The sequence below is a fragment of the Drosophila kikkawai genome, chromosome X (assembly GCF_030179895.1).
Source record: "Drosophila kikkawai strain 14028-0561.14 chromosome X, DkikHiC1v2, whole genome shotgun sequence".
Taxonomy (NCBI): domain Eukaryota; kingdom Metazoa; phylum Arthropoda; class Insecta; order Diptera; family Drosophilidae; genus Drosophila; species Drosophila kikkawai.
In genome coordinates this window covers 18,281,666-18,309,658 of record NC_091733.1, presented here as the reverse complement: position 1 = coordinate 18,309,658, position 27,993 = coordinate 18,281,666, and the positions used below count along the sequence as shown (strand labels likewise).

At 38.7% G+C, this 27,993-nt stretch overlaps 4 protein-coding genes across 8 annotated transcripts; 2 read left to right on the top strand and 2 right to left on the bottom strand.

The window, feature by feature from the left end:
- Positions 1 to 770: 770 nt before the first annotated feature.
- Positions 771 to 23,324, top strand: LOC108078992 (uncharacterized). 4 transcript variants are annotated; one of them, XM_017173168.3, is made up of 9 exons: positions 777 to 892; positions 1,042 to 1,388; positions 14,552 to 14,773; positions 16,843 to 17,320; positions 17,389 to 17,599; positions 17,670 to 18,514; positions 18,577 to 18,778; positions 18,847 to 19,924; positions 23,145 to 23,324. In XM_017173168.3, exons 2-9 carry the CDS (start codon positions 1,356 to 1,358, stop codon positions 23,322 to 23,324), a joined length of 3,249 nt encoding a protein of 1,082 aa, XP_017028657.1. In that variant the 5' UTR covers positions 777 to 892; positions 1,042 to 1,355. The 4 variants fall into 4 exon arrangements, with proteins under 4 accessions (XP_017028658.1, XP_070144205.1, XP_017028656.1 ...); XM_017173169.3 differs by having other exon boundaries at positions 771 to 1,388; positions 17,673 to 18,514; XM_070288104.1 differs by having other exon boundaries at positions 771 to 1,388; positions 23,148 to 23,324.
- Corp (Companion of reaper) lies at positions 20,439 to 22,367 on the bottom strand. Its single transcript, XM_017173171.3, has 2 exons — positions 22,012 to 22,367; positions 20,439 to 21,569 (listed from the first exon to the last, which is right to left on the bottom strand). The coding sequence occupies exons 1-2, from the start codon at positions 22,106 to 22,108 to the stop codon at positions 20,992 to 20,994; spliced, it is 675 nt and encodes a 224-aa protein (XP_017028660.1). The 5' UTR covers positions 22,109 to 22,367; the 3' UTR covers positions 20,439 to 20,991.
- On the bottom strand, positions 23,305 to 24,970 carry LOC108078995 (pyridoxine/pyridoxamine 5'-phosphate oxidase). Of its 2 annotated transcripts, none has more exons than XM_017173174.3 (3): positions 24,838 to 24,950; positions 23,848 to 24,376; positions 23,305 to 23,782 (listed from the first exon to the last, which is right to left on the bottom strand). In XM_017173174.3, exons 2-3 carry the CDS (start codon positions 24,369 to 24,371, stop codon positions 23,656 to 23,658), a joined length of 651 nt encoding a protein of 216 aa, XP_017028663.1. In that variant the 5' UTR covers positions 24,372 to 24,376; positions 24,838 to 24,950; the 3' UTR covers positions 23,305 to 23,655. The 2 variants fall into 2 exon arrangements, with proteins under 2 accessions (XP_017028663.1, XP_017028661.1); XM_017173172.3 differs by having other exon boundaries at positions 23,321 to 23,782; positions 23,848 to 24,391; positions 24,838 to 24,970.
- Positions 24,577 to 27,855, top strand: LOC108078993 (uncharacterized). The gene is made up of 5 exons (XM_017173170.3): positions 24,577 to 24,909; positions 25,711 to 26,057; positions 26,129 to 26,473; positions 26,538 to 26,695; positions 26,766 to 27,855. The coding sequence occupies exons 1-5, from the start codon at positions 24,703 to 24,705 to the stop codon at positions 26,861 to 26,863; spliced, it is 1,155 nt and encodes a 384-aa protein (XP_017028659.1). The 5' UTR covers positions 24,577 to 24,702; the 3' UTR covers positions 26,864 to 27,855.
- The last annotated feature ends 138 nt before the right edge of the window (positions 27,856 to 27,993 follow it).

The window sequence follows — 27,993 nt, the reverse complement described above, 5'->3', positions numbered from 1 at the left end:
GTGCCAGTAGCATGTACGTGTCCATAAAAAATAACGGTCGGCTGTTATTCGAAAATTTGACCAGAGAAGATAACGATTGGTCAATCACTCGAAAATTCGAGGTAGTACAGGGCACATTCTATAACATGAACCAAGAAAAAACAACCTTTTCTGGTTTACTGTTGTTATTTAAATTAAACACATATTTTTATCACATTTAATTTTTTAATTTTGATGGTAATAATATTTATATATTCAGGGTATTATGTTTTTTTGATATTCACTTTGTGGAACATAAAAAATATTACGATATTTTCGATTGAAGTTTCGATATGATATCGGATTTTTTTCTTTCGATTATTTATTTAAATAATTGTCCCTTCTTGTTACATACCTAGCCTTATAAAAATGTTCTGGTGCTTTTCTTTTCTTCTTTACTTAAACTTCCAGTTAAGGTTTAACCCTAGCCTGAGTTATTGAGTAAAATAATTTTACTCTGGTACTTTTTCTTTAAGCACCCAATGGAAATTAATCAGCGCAAAGGTAAGTTACCGGCTTAAAATGCAACGTTGCGCCCTCTCTCTCTCACACTCTCTTTGTGCAAATATCAAATAAATATTATAAAGTCTGGCTCGCAATTTAAACTCAAAACTGAAAAGACAAACTCAAAACTGGTTGCGACAACTTTCGTTGCGCCGCCGAAGAAGTTGGCGGCTGGCCAAGTTAGTTTGCGTCTTAGCTCCGCTCGAGGCGGTCGTGTTGTGGCCAACGAAACGGACTGGCACTCTTCTAAGCACTACGAGCGGTATCCAGTATCCCAGAGTTAAAGCTAAAGGAAAGGTGCGCGCGGGCGCATTAAAAATTCAAGAGGAGAAAAGCGAACGAAACGTTGGAAAAGCGAGAAAAGCGAGTGGTGTGTTCTGCAAGACAGAGCGTGAAGAGCAGCTTTGTTTTATATTTATTTTGTTTTATTTGTTGTATTTTTTGTTGTTTTCCGTTTGCTCGGTTTTGTTCGTCTTTATTTGCGGGATAAATATGCGGAAACCCTAATCCGATCTTCAGGAACGTAACAATAAACGACGTCAACTGCCTTACAGATTACAAAAGTAGTGTGACACTTTTCCGCGAGCTCGGAAAACAGGTTGCCATATAGCCTAGGGCCGTTCAGCTCAGTGCAGTGCAGTTCAGCTGGCCCACCTGCTCGCCTGGATCCCCGGATCACTTGGTGGTCATGCTGCCCTGGTGTCCCAAATACACTTGAAAAAGAAAAACAACAAACAGTGAAGAGTTGACATTGCCAAGAACGTAATAAAAGAAAGGTGGAAAAGCAAGGAGCGGAAGCAGGAGGAGGCGCCGCTGGAGGGCAGTGATCCAGGATGTCGGACATTTACTACTGCAGCAACAGCCAGGTGAGCGATCGTTCCAGCTTCTGGGACAAAGCAATTACAATCTGAACTAGTTAGTCGAGGAAATGCGGTAAATAGCAAGCACTAATCGGTGGGTTTAAAGTACAGAGTTCTTGTCATGAAAAACAGAAAACTCCAAAGAAAAAAGGAAGGATTAAATGTTAAAATGATTTATTAAATAGAGATGTACTTAATATAAAAATACATGTACATACATATCCGATTAATAAGTTTATTTATATAAAAACAGCATGAAATTTAGTCGACATATAAAGTCCCTGTTATGAAAATTCGGTTGTTATTGACTTTAATTGTGACCCCGACTCCTTGTCAATAATAATTTTGGCTTGGCTAACTTACAGCTGTTTAACTTAGTCAACTGAAGAATTAGAAAAGGCAGTACAGCTGTTTTTTGAGTAACGTGGTCCTTCACATCACCCTTTTAATCACTCACGTTTAGATTAATTAAACAACTACAAATTTATCTGGTGGTTATATTTTCCAATCAGAAAGTTGAAAGGGACTTTGGCAAAGGAACGTAAAAGTCAGCTTAAAAAAGAGTTAGCAAGTAGAAATTATTAGGACTTCTCTTTATAACCTTCGGTTAAATAACTAAAAAGATCGACACCTGGAAACAGCAGTTCCAAATAACTTAACTTTCAATAAATCTCAACTTTTCGACTTTGCGGAGTGATATATTTACAACAAATTTGTCATTAAATCATATGTTGTTTTGCGATATTTTCCAGAACATACCCAGATATCTTAAAAAAATTTAAAATAAAAATAACAATCTTGTACCATTGACAAAAGACAATATTAATTTGATTTTAATAAAATAAATCAATTTAATTTAAGTTTTATTTAAATTAATCAATTTCTAAGACAAATGTGTAATTAATGTTTATAAATTGAAATCTTTATAAATTATTTGCTTCTATTTGTTCATTACATACATAAATAATAACTATAATAGAAATTCAGTATTTAGTGCTTTTAATATTTATAACGAACATTTTTTTTATACTGATTACCTATTCCACCAAAAATTAAATATACCAGCGATTGAGGCGATTCTCAAAAAAGCAACAAATTGCCTATATCTCTGCTTAACAGTATTTAATTTTGTTTTAGTTTAATTTTAGATTTCTTAGTTTCAAATTTTCTACACATTTTTGTCTTTTGCTTGGTAGTTTGGCTTAAATGGCTTTTCAATCGCTGTCATAATCGCTGGGCAGCCATAATTAATAAAAGAAAAGTAAAAGCGTCGTTAAAAACAGTAACGGTTGCTTTTTGTCATGTTGCCAATTACTGCGAATTGCATAATAAAAATATATATATAGCACTAACGAACGATTTCCAATCAATATATGTATACATATGTACCGATCTCAATCGGATAAAACTACCGCCCTGTTATGCCTTAATTAAACCCGCATCGTACGAAATGGAGTAATTTTATTTGCCAATCGAAAAAAATGCCATTTCGAGTATTTATTATGTGTCGCTTGTTTTGCTATTTATTTCATTACAAAAAATCCTATTTAAAAATATATAATATAATATATAATTTATACATATTTAATGCTGGGAATATTATTGGGCCAGTCCACGCCCCCTTTTTTATGAGGCAGAAAGGCGGCAGCATCGCAGCAACAAAAAGTGAGGGAATAATAAAATCTAAAAGTGAAAGTGCGTCCCGTTACAAGCCAATGTTGACTTAGTAACTTACTTTTTCAGCTCGCCTTTGTTGCTTTTGTTGTAATTGTTATAATAGTGGTTGTTGTCGCTGTTGTTGTTGTTGTTGTTGTTGCTTTTACCTGGGGCGAATGGCTGTAAAAATGTGTGGCCCGCCTCAGAAAAAGAAAACAAAAGTTTTTTGTCACACTGTTCGAAATATTATGGTGCACGACAAGGTCATTATTTATTGGTACCAAATTTGGCTTTTTTTTTATATCCGACAGACCAAAAAATTATGTTTACGATATGGCTAATTATACATATTAGTTTTGATTTTAAAGAAAAACACGAGGCAGGCCATAATATGTTCCTGCCTTCTTGTTTCCCTGTTTAAAGTCCCTGCTAAATTTGTCGGAACAACAAATCGGGGTTTTCGACGCCTAAAATTTATCTAAACGATAAAGAATAACAGTATCCTGGTAAGGACACTTCTTAAAAGAACTATCAAGACGCTTCTTTAATTACCTTTCTGTTATCTTAGATGTTTTTTATTTGTCGAGCCGAAAAACACTTGACAGGGTGTCAAGGTATTTATTTATTTTAGCATTTAGACTGCCTGGGACTTTATCTATTCGAGATATTTAAACAATTAATTTTACATTAAAAATTATTTTAAAAAATTCTTTCTTTAATTTGTAGAAAGCTTAAAAACAAACCAAAAACCTCTAAATGTATCCCTTTTTTTGGTCTGTGTTGAGGTCGTTGTTTTACGATTTCTTTGTCATCTTAATTCTGCAGTCTTCTGTCTTCAGTCTTCCCGTCATCTCTTCTCTGCTGCCCCGTTGTTGTGCTTTTAATTTGCATTTGTTTTTATGCCAAAATGTCTGTTTCTGTTGCTTTTCTTTATTATTATTATTTCCCTCTTGTATTTTTTCCAACTGTGTTTAGTGTCGTGTATAAATTTGTTTGTGAAATGAGTCTTTCTTTTGGCTTTTTGTTGTCTTGGCTGATGAGAATTTACTCAACAGCCATGTGACAATATAATACTAAATAAAATGTGTGAAACATCGACTTTTGAATGCTCTTACTAAAGGTTGTTGTAAAGGGATTTTATGTATATAAATTATAAAATTGTAAAAAATGGAAATTAAACTCTAGAATTGCAATGTGGGGGCGAGTTGTTGAGGAAGAAAGTGGTTGCTCTCTTCATAAGTATCTGAATATTCAAGCAAATAATATACCTAATATTAGTAGAATTTTGTTGATATTTTCTTAATTTCAAAGAGTTTTTAGGAAAACTGCTCCCTTGAAGCATATTCTTCAAGAAAATGTTTGTAATTTATTAAATTATCTTTAAAGAGTACAAAGTCAAGACAAAATACTTAATGCAGGCATGTATGCATGGTTTATGCACTTAGGAACCATTGTGTAAGATCTCCATTGGAATCTTTGAATGGGGGCCGTGGAGTCCGAAAAAAAGAATGCAAGCTCTTGGGCACTTTGCAAAGGGTATTTGTTATGTACTATATTTTTGGGTCCAAGGTTTCAGCCAGAGAGTTAGTTGTCTTTTTGCTTGTTAGTTGGGCTTATTGTTGTTAGTTTGCTATCTATTTGCTGGGTGTTCGCAGGGCGTGTGTGTGCCCGTGTCCCAAAGGGATACGAAATCATTATTGTGGCTGCAATTGGTTGGTGTTGGGGGCGCCTATTGAGCAATTTAGAGTTTATGCTGCGATTGTTGTGGCTCAGTTTCATTTTCTAAGTTCGCCTGCTCCAGCCTAAGGTCTAAAGATTTGTGGAGTTACAGATGCTGTCAAAATATTAGGTTTTTTGGGTAATATAAGGTCTTAAAAAAATGTATTTATTAAAATGAAATAATTGGGAATTTTATAGTATTTAAATTTCAAGTTAATTAATGGTGCAAGATCAGTATAAAAATAAAAGTAACGCTGGACTTGCGTTTTATTGTAGCGAAAATTCGGCGCTTAATAGCTCTCTGTTAATCTTTATCGTTCAGTTAAAAATATGGCTTGCATTTATATTTATCTACCTAACTGATTTAAATCTGGAAAAATAGTTATATTTATTAATTTTCTTTATTTTATATAATAAATAATTATAATATATATTGTTTTACATTTTTAAATTATTGTTTAAGAACAAACCATTGGTATGACCGACATTGTGGCCCCAGTATGTGTGTGGGGCCCGGCATTCCAATTATAGTAATAGCAATAAGTAGTAATAGTCTGCAGTCTGGAGCTGGAGTTTCTCGCACAGCATTTTGCGCCAAAAAAGTGATTGCAGGCGACAACAACAAACTCGCTTGACTCGAAAACAAACGCAACAACTTTCAGTTGTCTGCTGCTTTTGGCTTTTCGGCTTTTCGACTATTTTCTAGTGTTTTTTTCTTCATTTATTTTATTTTTTCTCTCTGCTTATCTGACTTGTGGGGGCCCATTAGAGGTTGGGTTTTCTTGGATTTTTTTTGTTTCTCCCGTGTCTACGTTATTATTTTTGCACAATCCGCTGGAAAAAATCTTTTCATAGTAATTATAAGCTCTATTTTAGATTCGAGAATTAACTAAGTTTAAGACCAATGGATAGAAATCCAAATATATATGAGACTATATTCACTCATTTTGATGAGTAATTTCCTGCAAAGTCAAAGTTTGGCCAAAAAGTTGAGCAATCGAAAGATTAGCTTTTAAATAATACGAGTAATAAATCAATTCCTTATTTTAATTTTAATTTTTTTCTCTCTGTTCTTAACTGGCTGTCTATTTGGCAGTCAGTCGCAAGTTGTGAATAGCAACAGGTTCACCTCACGAAAAGGAAAAATAATAAACAAAAGCCAGCAGCCAGCAGGAATGTTAAATAAAATGTTGTTGCCATTTCGGCCAAATGCCACAGCAACACAACAACTCTGGCTTGGACTGAAAACTGCTTTAACCCTACTAAAGCCAGATTTTAGATCATCATATTAATTTATGATTAACATTTTATTCAGCACAAAAGAAACCGTATACCTTTTATAAATTAATAATATATTTAAATTAATATATAATTTCCATGTTTTATGTACTTTTTATATTCTGTTAAGTTAAAGTAATTATAAAGTTGAAATAACAATCGTAAAATCAAATCGATTCTTTACAATTCTGTAGTTTATCTTCTTTTTTTAATACACTTTCTGGTACTTGTCAATGCCAAATTCTTCTTAGTGGCCAATAGTGGGTTAAGCTGAGCTTTGATTTTTTCTGCTGCTTGCGCATAATCCACGATCAAGCTTCTCTTAAATCGACCTTTTGACAGAGCAATACAGCCAATCATGGCAGTTGTAATGCGGCTCAGCAGTGCAATCCAAGCTGTAAAAGCATGATTTTCTCAATCTAAATATATTTTCTTTGATTTTCTTAAATATAAATATTATAAGATCTAACAAAAGTCTCAACTCCCAAAACCCATCTAAAAATTCTGCAGGCGATTATTGACGATTCGATATTGACAAATCGATAAATCACCTTGGATTAAGCAGTACACGTGATCGAAGAGGGGCGTCAGTCTTATCAGAACTTTCTCCAGCTGCTTGCATTTCTTTATAAGACGTCATTGAAATGAATTAGAAGAAGGAGGAATAGAGACTAAAGAAAACAAACAATGACAAAGGGTAGAAAATAAGAAAAAAAAAAAGAATGCTGTGCTGCTGCTGCCACTGCCAACGTCGCTGTCGCTGTCGCCGTCACTGCTTACTCTTGGAAGAAAGTAGGACAAATCTTCGGTTTCTCCTCCTTCTCTTCACCTCTCATTGCGCTTGGCTGTTCGGCTTTTTTATTAACGGCGATTTATGGCAATTCCTCTTAAATTAAATTTCCTCCTCGTGCCCGGCCCTTTCCATTGCCATTTCCCAATTGGCATGATTACACACCCATTTGGCTTCGACTACCAGAGTTCCAAAAATCCAATTGGCGTGGAACGCACTGCTTGCATGCGCTGCAGCCTTGAACCACCGATGTCGCCGCTGCTGCGTGGGCAAAATTCGCTTTTTCGAGGCGGTTTTTTTCTCTTTGTTTATTTTATTTGTTGTTTCGCTTATTTAGTTTGTTTTCTTTTTCCCTTTTGAGGCAATTTCCTGCTGCAGTTTGTCGGCGAAAAAATCAAGTTGCAAAATTTCAATTAAATATGCTAATCTCAGGGGAAATTAACTATTTTTTTAGTTTTATATTTTCGGGAAATTGTGGGAATGATGAGCTCTTTAAATTATGTGAATAAACATTTAAATGTTACCTTTGGACAAAACAACATCAAAAGACAGATGCAGATTTCGACAGATTTGGTTATTATTTTTTCACGTTTTTTTTTTTTCGATTTTATGCAAACTTAACAAAATATTTAAAACCTGCAGAATCGACCAAGATTTAACCTTTCAAAAGCATGAGGTAGTGCAAAAACAAATTAATAAAATTACGTAATGTATCTTATTTTTTAAGATAAGAGTTGCGCCTTGTCAAGGTCTCTTTACAATCAGTTTAAAATATTATAAATAAAAAATATGAATATCATTTAGAAAGGCTTAAATAGGTATTCTATAAATAAACGTGTTTAATTTCTTTATTTAAATGGTGAAAGTATCTTAATTGAATCTGCTAACAAGTAGCAGCCCTTCTGAGGAAAAATAAGATATTTACAACTTTCTTCAGCTTCAAAACGGCAATTGATTTAATTAAAGGTTTTTTAACACGATGTTTTTGCTGAAAAAAAACCAAGTCATTTAAAAACGAAAAGAAAATGAATTATGACAATGGCAATAATTTACCGGTAACTAGAGCACCTTGAAATGAAATAGCAAAATTTTGAAAAAAAATAAGGCAATATCTCTTGATCAATTTCCATAAATAATATCTGTATATATTTTTTTAATATTTCATTTAAATTAAAATGTAAGAAAATAAGGTTTTAAAGTGTAATTTGAAGTAAATATTAAAAGATTAATAATTTACATAAATAAAATAACATATTTTACTGTATATTCAAAGTACTAACGTGTCTTCGCAAATATTTTTAACTGTGCCAAAAAATTGTTTTCATTTATTTATATTTTTATGTAGCTTTAAGACAAATGAGGCTATAATTCACTATAACAATTCCACAATATTAGCCATTATACCTTTTTATATGTGTAATTTTTTGTTGATAAGATTTACATATTTCGCCTAGGTTCCCACTCCCAGAAAAAATTAAATCGCGTAGACTGAAAAACAAAGCCATTCCCATTTATGCTTCGTAGAATCGCATTCTGAATAGGTAATTCTGCCACCTGGAAATATAGGAGAAGAAAAAGAGAAAGACAGAGAGGCCAAGATTGGCTAAATAAATGGTCAAGAAAGCGCCCATTGGCATTCCAATGAACTACGTTTTCGACTTGGAGCTTAACACTGAGAACTTTCTACTTCATTTGGAATTCACATAGCCAGAGCTACACTGAAATTAAAAAATACAGAGTCAAAAGACATTGTTTTCATTAAAAAAAGATCTAGCAAGAAAAATATTGTGTTGGTTAAATAAAATTAATTAAATTTTTAAAAACTTTATGTGAATCATTCAAAAAAAAAAAATTCAAGTAAAATAATTTCAATACCTATTTTTTTCAATGTACTATGGTCTCTTTGGATTGCATTTAAATTTGCAATAATTGGTGTGGCTATGACTATATAGTTTTTTTTCCCGCCGCTGCCACTGCTGTTTTTGATTGCCAGTTTTGCTCGTAGGCCGCCGCGTGACTCACCTTGACTTCACCCACTTTAACTGCAAGTCTGAGCACACATACACAGCTCACACTCCCTGAAAAAAGCAGGCAGCCCCAGTTTCCAAGTGGCCAGAAAATCAGAAAATCAGAAAATCAGTAAATAAAAAACAAATCGGCGCAGTCACGTCGCCGTCACCGTTGCCGTTGCCATCTACGCGTTCCCAATCCGAAAGATACTCCACCACGCACGTACAGTTTGGGAGAAGTTGCGAAGTCAAGGCGCACTCAGGGCGTGGCTTAAATGCAGCCAAAAATACGCTTGGGAAAACTAATATGGGTCTATCTTCAAATATGTTTAACAAGAAGGAAAGCTAAATTTGGGAAGCCAAAGTTTGCATACCCTTTACCCTTTGGAATTAACACTTTTCAGTACATTTTAAAGCAAGACTTTTTTCTCTGGCTTAAAAAATTACACTTTATTAATTTTGACTTGTTAAATTTTTAAAAATATTCACATTAATTTAAATGTATATATAAATATACAAATATAACAAAAAAATCTGCATTGCCTAGAAACCCATAGAAATTCCAAGCCAGAAAACGAAAGACTTAGGACACGAACTTGATTTTTATTTTTTGCAGCCTTAGCAAGCTATTAAAACACTTGTAGAATATTGGGTATGTGATATTATTTAAGCAATTGTATATATTTATAAATAATATACATTTTAAATTTATTGCATTAGAAAGAGAGAGAGTGCAACAATGTTTGCAAATTCCTTGAAGGGGTCAAAGCTATTTCACTTTTATCTTTTGCATTGTGTCTTTCTCAGTCTCCCTCTCCTCTCTCTCTCCTCTCTCTCTCCGGTCAACACTCTTCACCTTTTTATCCTACCTCTTTTCTCTCCTCCTCTCTGCGTTTATTGTCCGTTTGCAGCTTTCCCCTGTTCGTTCGGCAAACGTTCCGTTATTAATTCAATTCGTCACGATTGAGTGGCAGCTGCTGGAGACTGAGAAAACTGAGAAAACTGAGAAAATACAGAGTCTGCGGCGGCTGCTTGAAGGGAAATTAGTGAAAAGCTGTCACAGCTGCCGTTCGTTCCGTACCGTACCGTTCCGTTCCAATCCGTTCGTTCCCGCGCACGTGTCTCCACTGCAACACAATGCAACTGTGAAATGTAATATTTGAACAAACGAGATTCGGCATTTGGGGGTTCCTAACTCAGCGAACTCGGCCTGTGGACGGGGGAATGGTCTGAAATTTGACCAGAAGATTTCCACTGACTTGGCTATTACGCATATGTTGAAATGGTAATGATCGCATAAGCCTAACTCTGGTAACTGGGCTTGTCGTTCGGTGAAATTAGACCCGCGGGCCCCGTGATTCATGTGTCCAGTTGTAAGGGGATCAGCTGCCTCTGGTTGGGTCTTCTTACTTAGAGATTAACTTACAGTGTTATGGGGGAACATTATTACAGTTTCCTATAACTATAGTTATAATACTTGTAATTAATAACACAATATATCAATTGCTTAATTATACCATCATTCAGGAACGGTTTCTGGGCTTACGTGAGATATAAGATATAGGATGATAGAGCATACTCACGTCCCTGTGAAGGTTTTTATGGAACACATAATGTTTTGGTAGATGCAATATAAATCCGAATGAAGCCCATTTAATTTGAATTCCCTGAAATTGTATTATATTACGGCTTTTGTTACGAATGCAATTTTGAAAATTGTTCTGTGGAAACTTTTACTTACCGAACGCGTCTTTTGTTTTATGCAGCTCGGCATTCCCAGCCTGATGGGATCATAATTGTGCTAATAATATAATGCTACCCCCCAATGGGGCACAGCCGCAGATGGTGAAATGAACCACGTTTCGATGTCGTTTTCGCTTTTCTTTCACACGGCGACTAATTAGGCAAATTCAGGGGGTCGCAACTGGGAGTTGGGAGTTGGGAGCTGGGAGCTGGGAGCTGCAGATACCGATGGGGTCTTTAAAACATGTTTGCCTCAACATGTTTCCGAAACGTGTTTGGCAGTGGCGGCGGTGCAACAACAATATAAATAGCAGAAGCAGAAGCGGCAACAAAAACACTTTCATTGCCCCAGCTGCATTTTACCAACAATACGAGCCCCGACCACTATTAATTCGTACGGCAGCTTTTTTACTCGTATAAAATATTCAGCAAACGATATTGTCCATAATAACGTATACCACATATAAAAATGATTTTTTATAGTACTATAACTTTATTCTCTTAAGTTTAAAACAAAAAAATTTATTGTACTTCGACAACAACAACAATAGTGTTTATTTATTTTAATGTGTCATTAAACTGATGATATAAATACGACCACTATTAATTCGTACGGTGCGTTTAATATTAACTTTTTATACGAAATACTAGGTTGTTTTTTAATATTAATATTGGGTAACATCACCCTTGACCTTAACGACACATTTACAACGATTTGGCATTGATTTTAATAAATTTTGGCATTGCTCTCTTGAAATAGAGTCCCAAACCTCTTGGATTTTAAGTTTTAATTCAGACAGGGTTCTTTGAGGTTCATTTTTTAGTTTTCTTTTCATTATTCCCCATATATTCTCGATAGGACTTAGGTCCGGACTATTTGATGGCCAATCTAAGACCTCAATGTTCATATTCTGCAGCCATGATTTGGTTCGTTTGGCAGTATGAGATGATGCTCCATCCTGCTGAAAGGTGTATTCGCCACAGTCAGCCAGCTTTGGTATTGATGGCAGAAAGCTTTCTTCTAAGATGTTAACATATTTTTCTGCGTTGACCATCCCATCAATAAAGTGCAGCTGCCCCACTCCTTTGGCAGACATACAACCCCACACCATAATGCTGGCTGGGTACTTAACTGTTCTTTTAAGGCAGTCTTTATGGTAGGCTTTAGTACGGATGACTCTCCTTCGCGCATCGCCGACACTTACATCAAATTTAGCTTCATCGCTAAATATGATAGTGTTCCATTGCCTTTGAGTCCAGGACATCCTTTCCCGTGACCATTGTAAACGCTTCTTCTTTTGACGAAGCGTAAGCAATGGTTTTTCCTTGGCCTAAGAGTAAGTTAATCTATTAAGTATGTAACATAGTCTATCACAGTGCATACCTTATAGAACTTATATCCGATCTCACGCAACTTCAAGCGCGTACACTCTCGCTTAACACCTTTTCCGATTTTATCAGACCACTCAGATGCTATATTTCGACAATTTTGACGACGATCAGCCTTTACAATAGCCGCCAGGGCTCTTTTGTCACGTGCTGTTATTGCCGATTTTCGGCCTCTTTTTGCGATATTATTTTCAATATTGCCATTTTCCTTAAATTTTTTAATTATTCCCTGAACGGACGACTTAGCCAGATTAAATTGCTTGGCAATTTCACCGAAACTTTTCCCATTTTTATAATTATTCAGAACTAAAATTCTTATTTCCTTGCAAATTGGCTTTCCTCGTGCCATTGTAGCTTAACTATGAGTAATTTTCAGCAATCGCACTTTATTTTGCATTCTGCTTTGTTAAACAGTTTACAGCAAAAGACTAGATAGTGATTATGTTTCACTGTTTCCTTTTGTTTGGATCTTCTTTTAATTCTAAGCTAAGCTTTTGGCACCGTACGAATTAATAGTGGTCGAATTTATATTATCATTTTAATAACACATTAAAATAAATAAATATTATTGTTGTTGTTGTCGAAATACAATAAATTTTTTTGTTTTAAACTTAAGAGAATAAAGTTATAGTACTATAAAAAATCATTTTTATATGTGGTGTACGTTATTATGGACAATATCGTTTGCTGAACATTTTATACGAGTAAAAAAGCTGCCGTACGAATTAATAGTGGTCGGGGCTCGTAGCAACAACAGCAAAATACAAAATTTCGACTGCAATTGGCACGAAAAAATTCGCTTTCGCTTCGAGCAAGCAAAAAAAAAAAAGAAAAAAAAGCAGAAAATATACGCCAAACGATTCAAAAATGCGAGGCTTCTGCTTTTTTCTTCGAATGACACTTGTCTCTTGGTGGAAATGGCAATGAAAATGGAGATGGGAAAACGAGTTTGTGGCCTGAGTCTTTTGAACTCTGTATTGAAATATCGAAAGCCTCCCAAGGCGGCCGACGGGGACAGGAACAGCTGACCTTATGGCCACGAAACGAAGAAAGTTGCAACAAGATTTTTGTTGACCCTTTTTTCTCAGCTTATTATTGTTTGTTGCTTGTTATTTTTTTATTTCTCTTTTGAAAAGGAAAGTGGCGGCATGCGGCAATATGCCGTTGCCCTTTATATCACCACATGACGTTATTGATTTCGATCGCATAGAAATCGATTTAACAGAAAGTTTTCCAAAATAGGAAATAAAAGGTTGAAGTAATTCTTAAAAGATTTGTTTTGGAATTTTACCCTACTATTTTTTAAATTTATTAATACTTGAATTAATATTTATCTTTATCTTATTACATTTAAGAATAATACAATGTTAGTCCATAAGGTTACATTTCCAAAGAAGAAAATATTTATTATAATTAATACTAAAACTATTTTTCATTGTTTACTTTACTTAATTCTTTTTAATTTAATAATATTGGCCATAATAGGTTGATTCCATTGTATTAGAAAACTTAATTTAAGAAGCTAAACGAAGAAGCTAAACGAAGAAGCTAAATAATATATACAACTTAATTAAAGCAAGTCTTGATGTTGACTTTTTATTAAAAATTAAACAATTCACATCATTAGTACCAGAGAACCTCTACAAAATGTATATATGTATTCAGAAGCCCACATAATGAACCCACATTTCGAAGCCAACGCTATAAATGAGCTCAAAAAATAATCAATAAAATATGTAAATATGCTAAGCGAATGAGAAATGAAATGAATAAACAATAACCATCGAGGAAACTTTCTTTTCAAAGAGTTTTGCATGGCCCTCTGCTCACTTGACATTGGACTCTTTGCATTATTGTTTTTGTTACTGTTTTTTGGTCGACAACTCAAACTGGAGCAAGTTTTACTCATTTTTTCCGTAGCTTGTAGTTTTTGACCAGAGGGCGATGAACGCAGAGGTGCGCTAAATTCGTAGTCGCACAATTAGCACCTGCTCGGTTGGTTAGTTGCTCGGTTTCGGCCATGTCCGGCGCATGTCGTCTCCATTACCAAGTCTGTAACAATGTTGGGCCATTGTTTGCGGCACTCGCCGTCCATGTGATCCAGTGGTACAGTGATCGCTCGCCGAAGGGGGAAAGCCTTTCTAAACGATATCAGTTTCGCAAAATTATTTAAATGACGCTTGTAGTTGTGTTATGTTGGGGGGGCTTGTGTAAAGAAAAGTAATTAATTGATGGAATTTTAAGTGTAGTTTTTGTATTGAAGTAAAAGATTCAAATCTGCCTAGGGATGTATCGGAAAGTCAAACATTTTATTAGTTTTTTTTCAATTAAATTGGATTGATATATTAGGCAGAATATCGATTTATCAATATGTATGTATAGAGATCCAATATCATTACAGTTTCGATATATTCATATATTTTGGTATCCATAGCTTTATGCCGTACCTAATTTCTTGCCTAGCATCACCAGCCGAATTGATCTAGGCTCTAGCATCTTTTAACTGCACTTGAACTAAGTCCCTGTGAATTTATCTATTATTTCAAAATCAAATTGTTTAAAGTTTCCTTCATTTTCTTTTGCAGATGAAAAAAACACGCGACACAGATAAATTATCCGCCCCGTTGGCGGTCACAAACATAAATGGTAATTCCAACTCGAACCCGCACTCCAATTTGAATTCGAGTTCGAATTCGAACGGTATCGCTGCCAATATGGCGGCGGCTGATAAGAAGAACAACAACAGCAACTGCAGTAATCGCAACAAAGACAAGAGCATGCAAACAAACGGCGGAAAAAACTGGAAGGTAAGCGTAATTAAAACCGCCAGGTGAGCGAGCGGTAATTGAGGAAAAGCCCAAAGAAAAGATGGTAGGGGGGGAAATGCGAATTGCGCGTTTGTGTGTGATGCAACCGAGAAAATCTCGCTGCACGTGCGGATCAAAGCAGAAAATGGGGCTCAGACTGAGAAGCGCTGTTATTCGGCCGACTGACTTTTGACTGTCTTCTGTCACTTTCTGCCTCGCATCACTTTTCGCTCCAAGTCAGAGACAGAGAGTAAGGAAGGGAGAGGGGGGTAGTGCGTGTGGCAGACGTTCTCTCTTAACCCTATAAACCTCCAAATGACGTACAGTTGAGATAAAGCCTCTCCAGACGAATCGATCTAGATATAAAACTGTCTTATATATGTATGTATAAGCAATTTTTTGTAGATTTTAACCAAATTTAAGGCAATAGAATGAAAATAATTTTAATTTATAATGTTTTAGATAGACAGATATTTTAATATATATACGGATAGATAGATATTTCTCTGTTATTTCGTACAAAAACCTAAAATAAAAAGAAGTTAAATAAAAATAACTTCGAGATTCCTTAAGAACAATTTTAAAACTACCAAAATGGCATGAGGGTAAAAAAAACTAACTAAACTAAAAACTAAACTATATTGAATCGAAGTCTTTAAATATTTCAATCTAATTATATTTTAAACCAATGAAGAATGGATCTAATATTATATATATACTTTTTTTAGTTAAATTTTTTTGTTTAGTATTATGTATTTCTTTCTTCAATTCGTTTTTTTTAATACAATCTTGCTGAGTTTAACAAATTAACGTTAGCAAATGCGGAAATGCGGTGTTGCGTTGACCAGTGCGAGGCGATGCGATGTTTGATTATGAAACAAAAAAGCCATTTGTGTTTAATTACTCGTCTCTGGACTACATTGTATTATTGTTATGTCTTTTGCGGCAGCATCACTCCACTTCACATCACATGGAATCACGCAGTCGATGAAGAAAACCAAAACTGGGCCGTATGCTGACCCGTTTTGTGTTTGTTTCAGGAAAACCAGCAAAAGAAAAAAAAAAAACAACAGAAAAGTAGTTTATTCACTTTACTTGCGCTTTAAGCGTCTGCGTTCTGCTTATTTTTCTTTCATTTATTTTTCTACGCTTTTGCAACTTGAACACCAGAGAAGTTAATACCAATTCCCCCGCTATGTTACGTGCTAGTTAAGTGCAATTTGAATAAAATCAATTAAAAAATATGAGGGAAACGATAACGAATATGATATTTAGAAGGAAAGGTTCAGTCAAGTATAGTATAATATAGATTAAAAAAAAGAGAGAATAATAATATGATCTTTACCCATAGTGGGGGATGAATATAGATTTGATATATCAACAAAAATATCCCTTATATCAAAGATGTTAATTTCTCGAAATTTAAAAATAGAAAAATTTTAATTTATCGTTAATTTATCGAACAATTTTATTTACTCGGTTTTATATTTCTTTACAAATGTAATAATTCAATATATTAAACAGTTTATAGAATATAGAAAACTTGCATGTTTATCGCAATATTTAAATATCTATTTATAGATCGATCTTGGCATCAAATATCGATATAGTATCGATCTATTAATTTTGGAGAATATAAGAACTTTAATAGGCAATATTTCAAATTGAATCAGATTTTTCTATTACATTTACTTTGTACAAATATTATTTATTACAACAGATCTTGGGAACTCTAGGGGCCTGGCAAATTATAAAATCAAACTTGAAATATTTGAGACCTGAAATCGGGGAATTTTCAAGTGCAACCGCATTAGTTTTTCTTTTTGGCTTTTCCTCTGTTTTCAATTTTTCAAGTTTTCAAGCTGTTTCGTTCCGTGATTTGATTTAACGGCATGATTTGGCTAAAAAATCAAAAGCATTTAAGGCGCTTTACCGGTCGCTGACCTTCCTTAATTATAAATATTGAGGCTCCCAAAAAAAAAAAATACAAAAAAATACAAAAAACACTTGGTTTTGTGAGTGTTTTTCTGTTGTGTGCTTTTCCTACTTACCTTTCTTGTCATTCGCAGGGCATTGTCCAGACTAATCCCAGTGGCGGTGGAGGCGGGGGTGCTGTGGGTGTGGGCACCACATCCCAACCGCCGAAGGTGTTCCACAACACCAGATGCACACGTCACCACAAACCGCATCACAATCATGGCAACGGAACGCCGCTTTCCTCCGTCTCCAATGGAGGAGCAGCTGAAGCACTGGACACCGCGCAGCTAAGGGATCGGGATAGGGAAAGGGAGAGAGATCGGGAAAGGGAGCGGGATCGGGAGCGGGAGAGGGAGAGGGAGAGAGATAGGGAAAGGGAACGGGAACACCACCTACACATACACAGTCACAACCACGGGCTGAGGAGAAAGTCCGAATCCGTTCTATCCACCGATTCGGATATACGCTTCACCCGCCGAAAGCTGGGCGATGGCCAGAAGTGTGGATGCGCCGTGATTGCTGGATTCCTTATAGCCCTGCTAGTGGCCGGAGCCTTTGTCTATGTGGGATGTTAGTATGCCTTCTTTTGAAGCAATTTTGTATTAAGCGACTGCTCACATGCCACCTCACCATTATAGATACCTACTTCCGTCCGGAACCGCTGCCGGATCGCGTTTTTCGCGGACGCTTTATGGTGCTGAACGACAAGTGGAGCATGGAGCTGGCCAACCAGAACTCGCTGAGATTCCAGCAAAAGTCCAGGGACTACCGGGAGCGGATCAACCTCACACTAAGGCGCTCCGATCTGCGGGAAGCCTACGAGGGTAGCGAGATATTGGCCCTGGATGGGTGAGTGTTTCAAGAGAAAACATATAGTAATTATGTAATTAATATATTTAAAATTATGTTCCCTCTTTAGCAGCGAGGATAATAACAACGTAATCGTGCATTTCAACATGATCTTTGATCCGTATGCGGGCTTGGTGAGCAGTGGCGATCTGCTGGCCCTGTTCCACGAGGAGATGAGCCAGCCTCCCCAGCAGCGTCGTCATTTCGCCAACATGACCGTGGATGTGGCCAGTTTGACCATCAAGGAGACAACGGGTTTAATTGAAGAGCCCGTTATGTCCAGTTCCCCTCTGGGGGGACACGATGAGGCCACAGAGCCGGTGGTGACCACCACTCCGGCCCCACCACGACGCTGCTCTGAGCTGGAGCTAAGCTATTGCCACCAAGTGGGCTACAATATAACCACCTATCCGAACCTGCTGGGACATGCCAGCTATGAGCAGCTGGCGGAGGATGTCATTGTATTCCGGGAACTGGTGGACGGTGAATGCCATCGCGAGGCCTACGACTTTGTGTGCCGTCTGCTCCAGCCACCCTGCGATAGCCACGGGTCCAATCTGCAGCCCACACCTGGGCTTATATGCCGCGAGTACTGTGAGTCCTTCATGGCCGGCTGTGGGAGTAGGCTGCCACAGCGCTTCCGTCACTACTTCGACTGCGAACGCTTCCCGGAATCCACGGGCACCCAGTCATGCCACCAGAAGCCGCACTGCGTCAGCGACATGCAGACAAATGTCCAGAGTCCGCGGCTCTGCGATGGCTATGCCGACTGTCCAGACCTGTCCGATGAGCGGAGCTGCGCCTTCTGCTCCCCCAATGCCCTCTATTGTGGCCGGGGAAGGGCCTGTGTGCCGCGGAAGGCGAGATGCGACGGCAAGGCAGATTGTCCGGATGGAGCCGATGAGAAGGATTGCCGTAAGTGCCACTATACTACCTACTATAATGAAAGACTATAATCTCAACCCAATTTCGTTTAGTTTCCATTGCTCCCCTGGCCTCTGATCTGTTACAGCCGGAACCCCTCGTACCCTACTTGTCCAAGTTCCACTCCGCCGGCTATGCTGTCTTCTCCGAGAAGGGAGTGGTGGGCAAGCTGTGTGCCGAAGGACTTGAGGGCGATGCCAAGATAGTGGTCCGCCAAACAGTGTCCGAATCTCTGTGCAAGTCCCTGGGATATGAGTAAGGAAAACACTCAACCTAATCCCATCCAGGTCACACGCTAAATTCCACTCTAAATTCTCCAACAGATCCGTGGAAATATTCGACGTGCTGAACGACACGGAGCAGTTGTCAGACTACGTCCGCGTCCTGGATCCCCACGCACCGGAGATCAGCTTCATAAGGACGCACTGTCCGCGGCGCCAGGTGCTCTACGTGGGCTGTGGCGAGCTAAGATGTGGTGTCCAGTCGGCGCTCTTCAATGCCAAGCAGCACTTATCCCTGCCGAAGATGTCCGCTCCCGGAGACTGGCCCTGGCTGGTGGCCCTGTTCCGCGAGGATATACACGTGTGCGATGGCACACTAATCTCTCAGGACTGGGTACTCACTACCGAGGGCTGTTTCCAGGGACAGCCGCGGGCCACCTGGATGGCCATTGTGGGCGCCGTACGGCTATCCGCAAAAGCTCCGTGGACGCAACGGCGCCGGATCATTGGCATGATCAAGAGCCCGGTGGAGGGCAGTACGGCGGCATTGGTGCGGTTGGAAACGGCGGTCAGCTATTCGGACCATGTACGCCCCATTTGCCTGCCGGACTCTCTGCAGCGCCGCCTGCTCCAACAGCCGCCGGCCCAGAGGAGATCGCACGCCCCGGTGGCTGAAAGATTGGAGGGTCAACTGGTTCCCCGAAGTCCTCTGGCGCAGGAAAATCAGCAATTCTTCTTGATACCATCCAAGGAACAGCTTGAGAGCTCCACGGACGGCAGCCTTGCAGAGGACGATCAGCAGGGGGATCACTTTGGCGCTGAGGCAGCTGCCTCATATATGCCCAAGGCCGAGGCCCTGCACCGGGAACTGGAGGCCTATCCCCTGCCGGATCATGCACCTCAGGTGAACTACTATGGCGGCAGCTCCTCAGCGGGATCTACGTCGTCGTCTGCCTCTGCCCGCACGGCAACAAAGGCTCCAGCTTCGGTGTCGTCCGCAATTCCAGTTGCTTCCGAGCAAATATGGACAAACTGCAATACCCTGGGCTGGTCCCGGCAGCGAGATCATTTGCAGCGCGTCCAGCTCAAGATTGGCGATATGGCGCCCTGCGAGAACGTGTCCATCGCCACCGTCAACTCCATGTGCATGGAGGCCACCTATCAGAAGTACGATTGCACGGTGAGTTCAAATGTTATATAGGTATATATTAGAAATCATAATGGATTTATAGAAATTTGAATGCAAATTTAGAATTCAACCTGAGATGGTTGGTTCCTAAAGCAAGCTTAGGATATTGTGGTCCGATTCCAAAGATTCTCTTATATATTCTTTGAAATAAGACTAATAAAAACATTAAGAGCTTATGAGCTTATTGGAGGTTTATCTTCAAAATTATTGCTCTGCTTCCCTTAAAAAATACAAGTTTTCCAAATATATTAGAATTTCGAAGAAAAGAAAATGTAATATTTTGAAAATCCGAAACCTAATCGAGATGGTAGATCACTTTTAGGTTTAATTAATTTTCTTAAAATATAATAAAAATATAAAATAATTTGCCCATATTTACCAACTTGATTTAAAAGTATATAACATCTTCACAAAAACAATAATATTAGAAAAGAGATTTTATTAAACTCAACTGTTTATTCAGTATTACAAACTTTTTATGAAACTAAAAGCTTAAGAAATATTAAAAAAAAAAAACAATGGATAAAGTTAGATTGTATTTTGTTATATTTATAAAATTAAATATTTATAAAACTAAATATTTCCAAAAGATATTATGAAAAAGAAATTAGTAAAATCATTTGGAGTTGATATGTTGAAGATAACTATTTTTTTGAAATATGTAAAAGAGATAATTTTATATATTTTTAAAGAAAAACAGAATATTGAAGATAAAGTAAATTAGAAAGCATATTAATTTAGAAAAGAAAAAGTATACCAATTCTTAAGATGAAAAGGTAGCACATTTAAAAAGAGCATATAAAATAATACTTTATATAGCAGATAAGATAGGAACTGAATGAGTAATCTCCAGGTAAATTAGGACTGATTCCTAAATGAATAGTAAATGCTATCACTTCTTAAAACATTAAAAGAAATTAATTTCAATTATTTGGACGTGGATTTGGTTACATAATCTAGTATTAAATCTAAGGAACAGCGGTTCAACCTTTGCGATACGGTTTATACATCGTATACGGATTATAGCTATATTATATGTACAAGCTTCTTGCGGCACCTTAAATGCGAATGGGACGCATTACGGGTAGAGAATGGGGAGCCCCTGATGTGGTCGCAGGCCGCCTGGATTTGGGACAGAGATCCAGGCGAAGGCGCTTCACCTGTGGTCCCTGCGTTTGGGTCAGCTCCTCCTCCACTTCTGGCTGCGACCTGGGTCTGGGCTCCTCCCGGCGCTGTTGCTTCTGCTCTCTTAGGAAGCAGTTCTGGCGACGCACGGCAGCTGCCCCGTTGCTGGGCAACGCTCCTAGGAAACAGTTCTGACGATACACTGCCACCGGCTTGTAGTCCTGCACCGGTGCTTGCTCCTCATTTGGTTTCTCCTCCTCGATGGTCACCTTTTGGCTACCTGTTGATGACACATCTACACGCTCCACTGGACGCTTGCGCTTCTGCGGCCGTGTCTGGGTGAGACCTCTACGCAGCTGCTGCCAGTCAAGTCTCAGATGGAAGGTGATCTCTGGGGAGGGGAACAGGAGGAGGAAATATTCCAGGAGCTGGGCCTCAAACACATAACCCTGGCCGTTGCTGAGGGTCAGGGCGTCTCTGTGGTTCTTCGGAATCCCAAAATGCGACATGGCTAAAAATGAAAATATAAACAAAGTAAAATGATTGTTTTTCTGCGTGTATATTTCAATTTACATATATTTTATAATTAAATTAAAACTCGACCATAAACACAGGCAAATCTTGAAACTCATTGATGTTTTTCTATACAGTGTCACAGCCCCAAATGAATAAGCAGCATCCGTTAGCTAGCCCAATTTTTATCCACTTAGAAAACATTGAAAACAATTTATATTTAATTTTATTTCATCACCCATTAGCCATACAGAGAGAAAAAAAGATTAGACTGAGAATCTGATTACTGAAATTTCTTGAAAACAATTAAGATATTTGGGAGCCGAACTTTTTTTTACGAAACATTGTGAAATTATATTGTATTCATACATACATATATTTTTTTTAATGTGTATTAATCACTTGATATTTGATATTTCTTTAACTTTTGTATGGCTTACCTTGAGAGATGACCTCTTCGTAGGTGTGAAAAGATTCGCAAATGATGAAGCTCGTTTCTCCCTGGAAGAGGACCTTAAGACAGCTCCTTGCAGCCATGATTTGTGTCTTCGTTTTTAAGTTATTTTTCTTAAGTGTAGTCTTGATCGCGGTACCGACAATCCTGGATAGTGATTCACTTTTACTTGGCACCTCTCTGCGATGCGATCACTTGGAGTATTGCGGATGGAATGACGGCACTGCAACAGCCGGCGCTCCGTTTTATACATTTACATCTATTTTGTGCGGTGTCCCTTTTTTTTGTTGCTGTTATTTCTTCCTTTTTGCCCTTTACCTTTGGTGTCTGCCTGCAGCTGCAGTGGCTATTGTTGCTTCTAAACTAGCCTAGGTAAAAACGTCGGTCGGACGGAACGGGGGTTGTTGCTGTTTGCATGTGTGTGTGTGTGTCTGTGTGTGTTTAGCTCGTGCTCGCTTCAATGATAATGGGGACGGAGAGCAAGTGAGAGAGAGCTCTCTCCCCTTATCCATTCCATATCGCCTTTTGTCTGACTTTGTTTTTGTTGTTGGCTGGCCAAACGCGTTTCTGCATGTCGCGTGCGTGTGACGTCACGATCGCCAATTGGGGTGACACAGCCACTAGTTTAAATTTAATGGTGAAATTAGAGTGGGCCTCCCATTTGTGGTGAAATAAAAGTTACTACTAAATTAAATTTTATATCAATATTAATTTTATTTCAACAGTTTTAATAGTGACAATAAAATTAAAAAAATATGTTGAAAAATTTAGAAAACAGTTTTGTTTGGTTTTTTATTTATTATTAATTTAAGATATATACATTATTTATTTATTTTTTTTATATTAGAAGTGCCCAATATCTTGGAAATATTATATTTTAAGATTCCCTATTACTTCTACATATATCTCTAAATATTTTCATAACAAAATTAAACAAAAAATTTAATGGTTTTTAATTTATTTAGCTCACTACGATGCAAACTAAATAAAATAATAATACCCTACAAGGTATAAAAATGGATGAAAAAAACTGTTTTCGAATCAACCTTTATTTACAAGATATATTTTTTTGTGTTAATACAATTTTTCTATATCTTATGTTTTTTTTCTACATCGCAGCAGGAGGAGTACTCTGGAGCTCCAGTGCAATGCCTTATCCCCGGGACCAACCAGTGGGCTTTAATCGGGGTCTCGTCGTGGCGGATCGCCTGCGGACCGAGTGGAGTGGAGCGGCCCAGAATGTACGACAAGATCGCCTCGAACGCCGCCTGGATTCGCGAGACCATCAACGCGGTGTAATCCACAACAACTTGCATTTGTACAGAAAACGGAATCGAACCGAACTCTCGTTACGGTATTATGTGTGTAGAATGGATAGATCACATTAGCGTTACTATTTCCCGATCTAATGTTAACCGAACCCCAACCTAACCCCCTACTTAATCGTTAAGCAAGCTTTTTTTTTTTGCTGTTTTGTGTAATATTTATTAACTATGTTGTAGTTGTGTGTGTTAAGCATGTCGAAAAGGAAGCCAATTTAGTTGCTAGTATTTACGTTTAGCTGTTTTGTAGTAAGATATTGTTGAATAAAATGAAATCGCCTAAAAAGGAGCTGAGTTTCAGCTGGGGTTTAGGTGGACACATGCATGGACTCCCACTGCCCGTTGGCCTGGAGCCGATACTGCACCCTGTCGGCGATCTGGTTGATGGCCACGTTTAGGAAATCCCATCGCTGGGGCTCAAATTTGAAAGCGGTGCTGCGGGGGAAGAATATTTTAGGTATTATCTAGAGATAATTACCTTAATAAAGGGAGGTACTCACTAGCTGTCTGGCCGCGGGATGGGCTTGCCACTGGCCAGGTGCTCCTGCAGGAATTGATCGTGCTTCGTCTTGAGCTCGTCGTGGTCAATTGGCTGGCCACAGGGGCATATGTGCCCCCTTATTTTGGCCGCCAAGTCCTCTTTGGCCCACAGGGCATCCAGCTCGCTTTCTGGAAGCTGCACGGCGGTGGCCCCGATAAGTCGCACCTGCCAGGTACTCTCCTTGCCGTCAGAATCCCTGACATTTGTCCAGTAGAAGGTAATCCCGGCCTTGTTGGGATTGGCCTGAAGGTTCTTAAAATTTCGGGTATAACGATGAGTGATATAGAACACAAAGTTATCCCTGGTGAGTCCGCGATAGAGCACAGTGCGGTTGAGGACACCAAACTCCTCGTCCACAGTTGCCAGATTCATTTCCTGGATGGATCCAGCCGGTTTCCCCTTGTTGGCTGCCTGCAGGATCTGCTTGAAGAACTCCACAGGGTGGGAGGGAAAGTTCATGATTTTTGCCAATTCCGACGACATTTTTGCTGTAATATTTTTGGCTATAAAAATAATAGTATGTTTCAATAAATTTACGTCCTATTTAAAATTTTTATTAATTAAGAATCGAAAAGCCATTTTCCGTTTAAAAACTGGCGCCAATGTCTACTGTTAAGATTAACAGTAACTGTAAAGCCAGCAAAAGCGTTAGTCAACACTATCAGCTGGTCGCCTCGCCGACAAGTTTTCCAACACCATGCGAAATCTGGGCTAAGACGCGACGAGGAGAAAAAAACACACAACAGAACGCGAGAACGGGGAAAAACGCGAGCCTTGGCCGGCCGAAAGGAAAACCTCGCGGAGCAGGAGCACCATGACCTCCATACTGGACATGAAGGCCGGCCCGCCCGACTACTGGGCGGAGATAAGCAACTTTTTCCTGCCGCTGAAATACCTGATCACCAACGAGCGATTCGACGCCCTCGTCCGGGACATAGACCTGTATTACCTGATCAACGGTGTCTTCTGGATCTTCGTTGCGATGTCCTGCGGCTTCTGTGCCTTTCAGCGGCTCTTCCAGGTGAGTGCTATTTGAGTGAATCCTCCGGCTGTGGCTTGGCCGTGTGGCTAGTGCTTTTGCTTTGAGGGGTCGCTCGGCCGATTTGGCGTTTATAAATAAACAGAGCGGCCACGGGGCCGGTCCCGGGAGGTGTATGTGCTCTCCCCTCACGAATCGGGCACAAGAAAAGCGTTTGTACGGAGAATGCTATTGAAAACAAAACACGGCAAAAGCAATATGTTAGGTACCAATACATAGAATGTACTCAACGCTTAGAAGAGGTACACTAACTAAATGGGTACATTTTGGATGCCTTTGCCAAATTTGGGGGTAGTGTTTAATTTTTTAGCTCAATTAATTCCTTTCCTCAATACAAAATACTATGGAACTACAATAATAGGTTCTGGTAGTCATAGTAAACGTTACTATTTATTGAGATATATTTAAATTAAAACCAAAAATCTATTTAAAACTAATTGAAAGTGAATAATTTTGAAAACTACAACATTGTTAAACTAGAATTGATTGTTTATTTAATTAATTAAATAAGTACACAAGTTATATAAACAAGTAATTCAGGTACAAATGTCCAACTAGATGCGGATGCTCATCTCTCTTGTGGGAGTAGCACATGCGCCAAAGTTTGCACCTCTCGTCGTTGCATTTTCGGGGGGCACACTCCGCTCCTGGCAACAGCGACAACAAGCGCTAGCGATAGCGCCAGCATAAAGCTTCGACTGTCTGACCGATGGACAGACGGAATGACCATAAAACATTATCGATAGCGACTCAAGGCCACTGGCCTGCCTTTTCCTGTTGCAGTTCTTCCTCAAGTCATCGAATATGAAGTACTTTAAGCGAAAGCAGTTTGCCCGTGTCATCTGGAACATCGCCTTCTATGGAGCCAGCTGCCTGTTTCTGCACTTCTACAACGAGTTCATCCTCCTGCCGCAGCTGATGAAGAACCAAGGACGCTACTCGCTCTTCTACTCCTCGGAGAACGTCATTTTCTATCGCTCGCATCAGACGGAGAAGTTCCAGTTCTATTCCATCTTCATCATCACGTTCTACCTGCATGGGGCGATGTTGGACTTTAAGGAGGCCGATTTTCTGGAGGTGGGCTCCAAGGGGCTTTACCTGCTATCCCTGGTCGCCATTGATGTCTACAGGCAAGTTTAAACATGTTCTCTGTAAATAAAGGGGGGTTTTTGATATTTATTATTTATTTATTATATTGCAGGTATGAAAACTACTTTGTTGGCTTGAATCTGACGGTCGGCCTGTACAGCATACTCACCGAGGTGCTGGCCCTGCTGGTCCTGCCCAGCGCCTACAGCCACCGGATCGTGTATCAGGTGTTCCTGGGCCTACAGATCGCCGCCTGGGCGCATGTCTTTGTCAATCTAGTGCCGTTCAAGTACCTAATACCCACGCTGTTCGCCAAGAACTTTAAGCTGCCGCTCAATGTGGCCATTTGGTTTTGGTATGGCATCTCGATCTGGAACTCGCCGGTTTTGCAGTGTTTCTACCATCAGATATATCATACGGCGCCCTCGGATTGTTCCGGCGATGGGTCAGCGGCTAAGTACGATTTATTTGGATGCACCAAGTTGAATCTCTGATTTACCTTTCAATGTCTCTCCTGGCAGATGCATCATGGTCAAGGACTCGAGCGAGTTCCGGCACTACAAGACCCTGAAGAAGGCCTATCTGGAGGTGAAGTTGGCCCACGAGAAGATCAATGCCCAATCGCTGTCGACCCACGAAACCAGTTCGGCATCGGCCAAAACCTTTCAGGCTATTAAATGTGAGTTCATTGTTTTTGAATCTTCCTCTTCCCTTATTCGAAATTCCTTTAAAATCAATATATATGGCAGGCGTCATGATGCTAAAGCGCAAGTTAAAGCGTATTCGCGAGGGTCGCGGCCATGAGCCCGAGGATGACAACGAGGATATGACCACCACAGATGCCTAAATCGAATCGAGAAGTTACATAAACACCTAGACACACATTTCCTTAGACAAAAACAAAAAAAAGACACACAGATCCTGCTTAGGCTAAAAAATCACAAAGATGAAACTACCTCCAACCCTGGCTATAAGAGTAGTGCTTTCTCTTTCTCTGTCTCTCTTTTAATAAGCCGGTCAGAAGTTTATGCGTGCTCAAAAAAAAAAAAAACCTGCAACAAATCGGCTTTATGTACGAGTGAGGCTTATCTCGGTTAATCTCTTAGAAATATATATTTTAAATGCCATAAAAGGCTCTGTATGTATTCGTGAGAAAACGGTAGTGGGTTGTAAGCACTGAATATGTTAGAACAATTTTAGAATAATTAGGATTTTTAAGTCTTCGAAGTGCACCGTTTCCCCGTTTATTTATTTATTTATACCAATTAGCTAAATTTCTGACCTACCCTCGGCACGCATAAACCAAAGGCAGTATAAGGAATAAGATGTGTAGAAATTGCTTAGCACATGTTATTTTTTATATTGCCTCTGCATAAACTAAATCCGGCAACATACCCTTGATCCAAAGTCGGCACGCATAAACCAAAGGCAGTATAAAGAATAAGATGCGTAACGCAAGTTTAAAAACATTGCTTGGCGTTACGCATCTTATTCTCCATATTGTCTTTGCATAAACCCAATCCGGCGACAAAGCTAGCAAAATATATATATATAAAGAATCTGATTTTTCGGCGCCACATGTGCTTATCGCCAACGGAGATTGCCTTGGCTCGTATATATAATATATATAGTTACTATATCTCTTTTCTCTCTCTCCCTCGCGCACACACGTATACAGTTTGTCTCTCCTTTTTTTAGATTTTTAAGTCGCCTTCAACTTATTGTTGTTGTTTATTCGCTGTGACTTGATGACATATTGAAATATTGTAATGTGGTTTATTTTTTTCGTTCTTTTTAATTGAAATATACTATATATGGGCTAAACGAGCGCAATTGAAATGTGTGTGTTGTTGTTACTGGTTGGTTGGTTTTTACTCGTCTTAAATTTAGTTCATCGTCTTCTCCTCTTGTTGTTTGTTTTTTTAGAAACATCATTTTATTTATTTCCTTGCTTTATTGATATTTGAAAAGAATTTT

Excerpts from the sequence above, each read along its gene's own strand:
- LOC108078992 (XM_017173167.3), top strand. The coding sequence starts at position 1,356 with ATGTCGGACATTTACTACTGCAGCAACAGCCAG. Across the intron at positions 14,774-16,842 it reads ACGGCGGAAAAAACTGGAAG|GGCATTGTCCAGACTAATCC; the intron begins GTAAGCGTAATT and ends TGTCATTCGCAG. Across the intron at positions 19,925-23,144 it reads ATCAGAAGTACGATTGCACG|CAGGAGGAGTACTCTGGAGC; the intron begins GTGAGTTCAAAT and ends TCTACATCGCAG.
- Corp (XM_017173171.3), bottom strand. The coding sequence starts at position 22,108 with ATGGCTGCAAGGAGCTGTCTTAAGGTCCTCTTCCAGGGAGAAACGAGC. Across the intron at positions 21,570-22,011 it reads CGAAGAGGTCATCTCTCAAG|CCATGTCGCATTTTGGGATT; the intron begins GTAAGCCATACA and ends TTTCATTTTTAG.
- LOC108078995 (XM_017173172.3), bottom strand. The coding sequence starts at position 24,371 with ATGTCGTCGGAATTGGCAAAAATCATGAACTTTCCCTCCCACCCTGTG. Across the intron at positions 23,783-23,847 it reads ATCCCGCGGCCAGACAGCTA|CACCGCTTTCAAATTTGAGC; the intron begins GTGAGTACCTCC and ends CTTCCCCCGCAG.
- LOC108078993 (XM_017173170.3), top strand. The coding sequence starts at position 24,703 with ATGACCTCCATACTGGACATGAAGGCCGGCCCGCCCGACTACTGGGCG. Across the intron at positions 24,910-25,710 it reads CCTTTCAGCGGCTCTTCCAG|TTCTTCCTCAAGTCATCGAA; the intron begins GTGAGTGCTATT and ends TTCCTGTTGCAG. Across the intron at positions 26,696-26,765 it reads AACCTTTCAGGCTATTAAAT|GCGTCATGATGCTAAAGCGC; the intron begins GTGAGTTCATTG and ends TATATATGGCAG.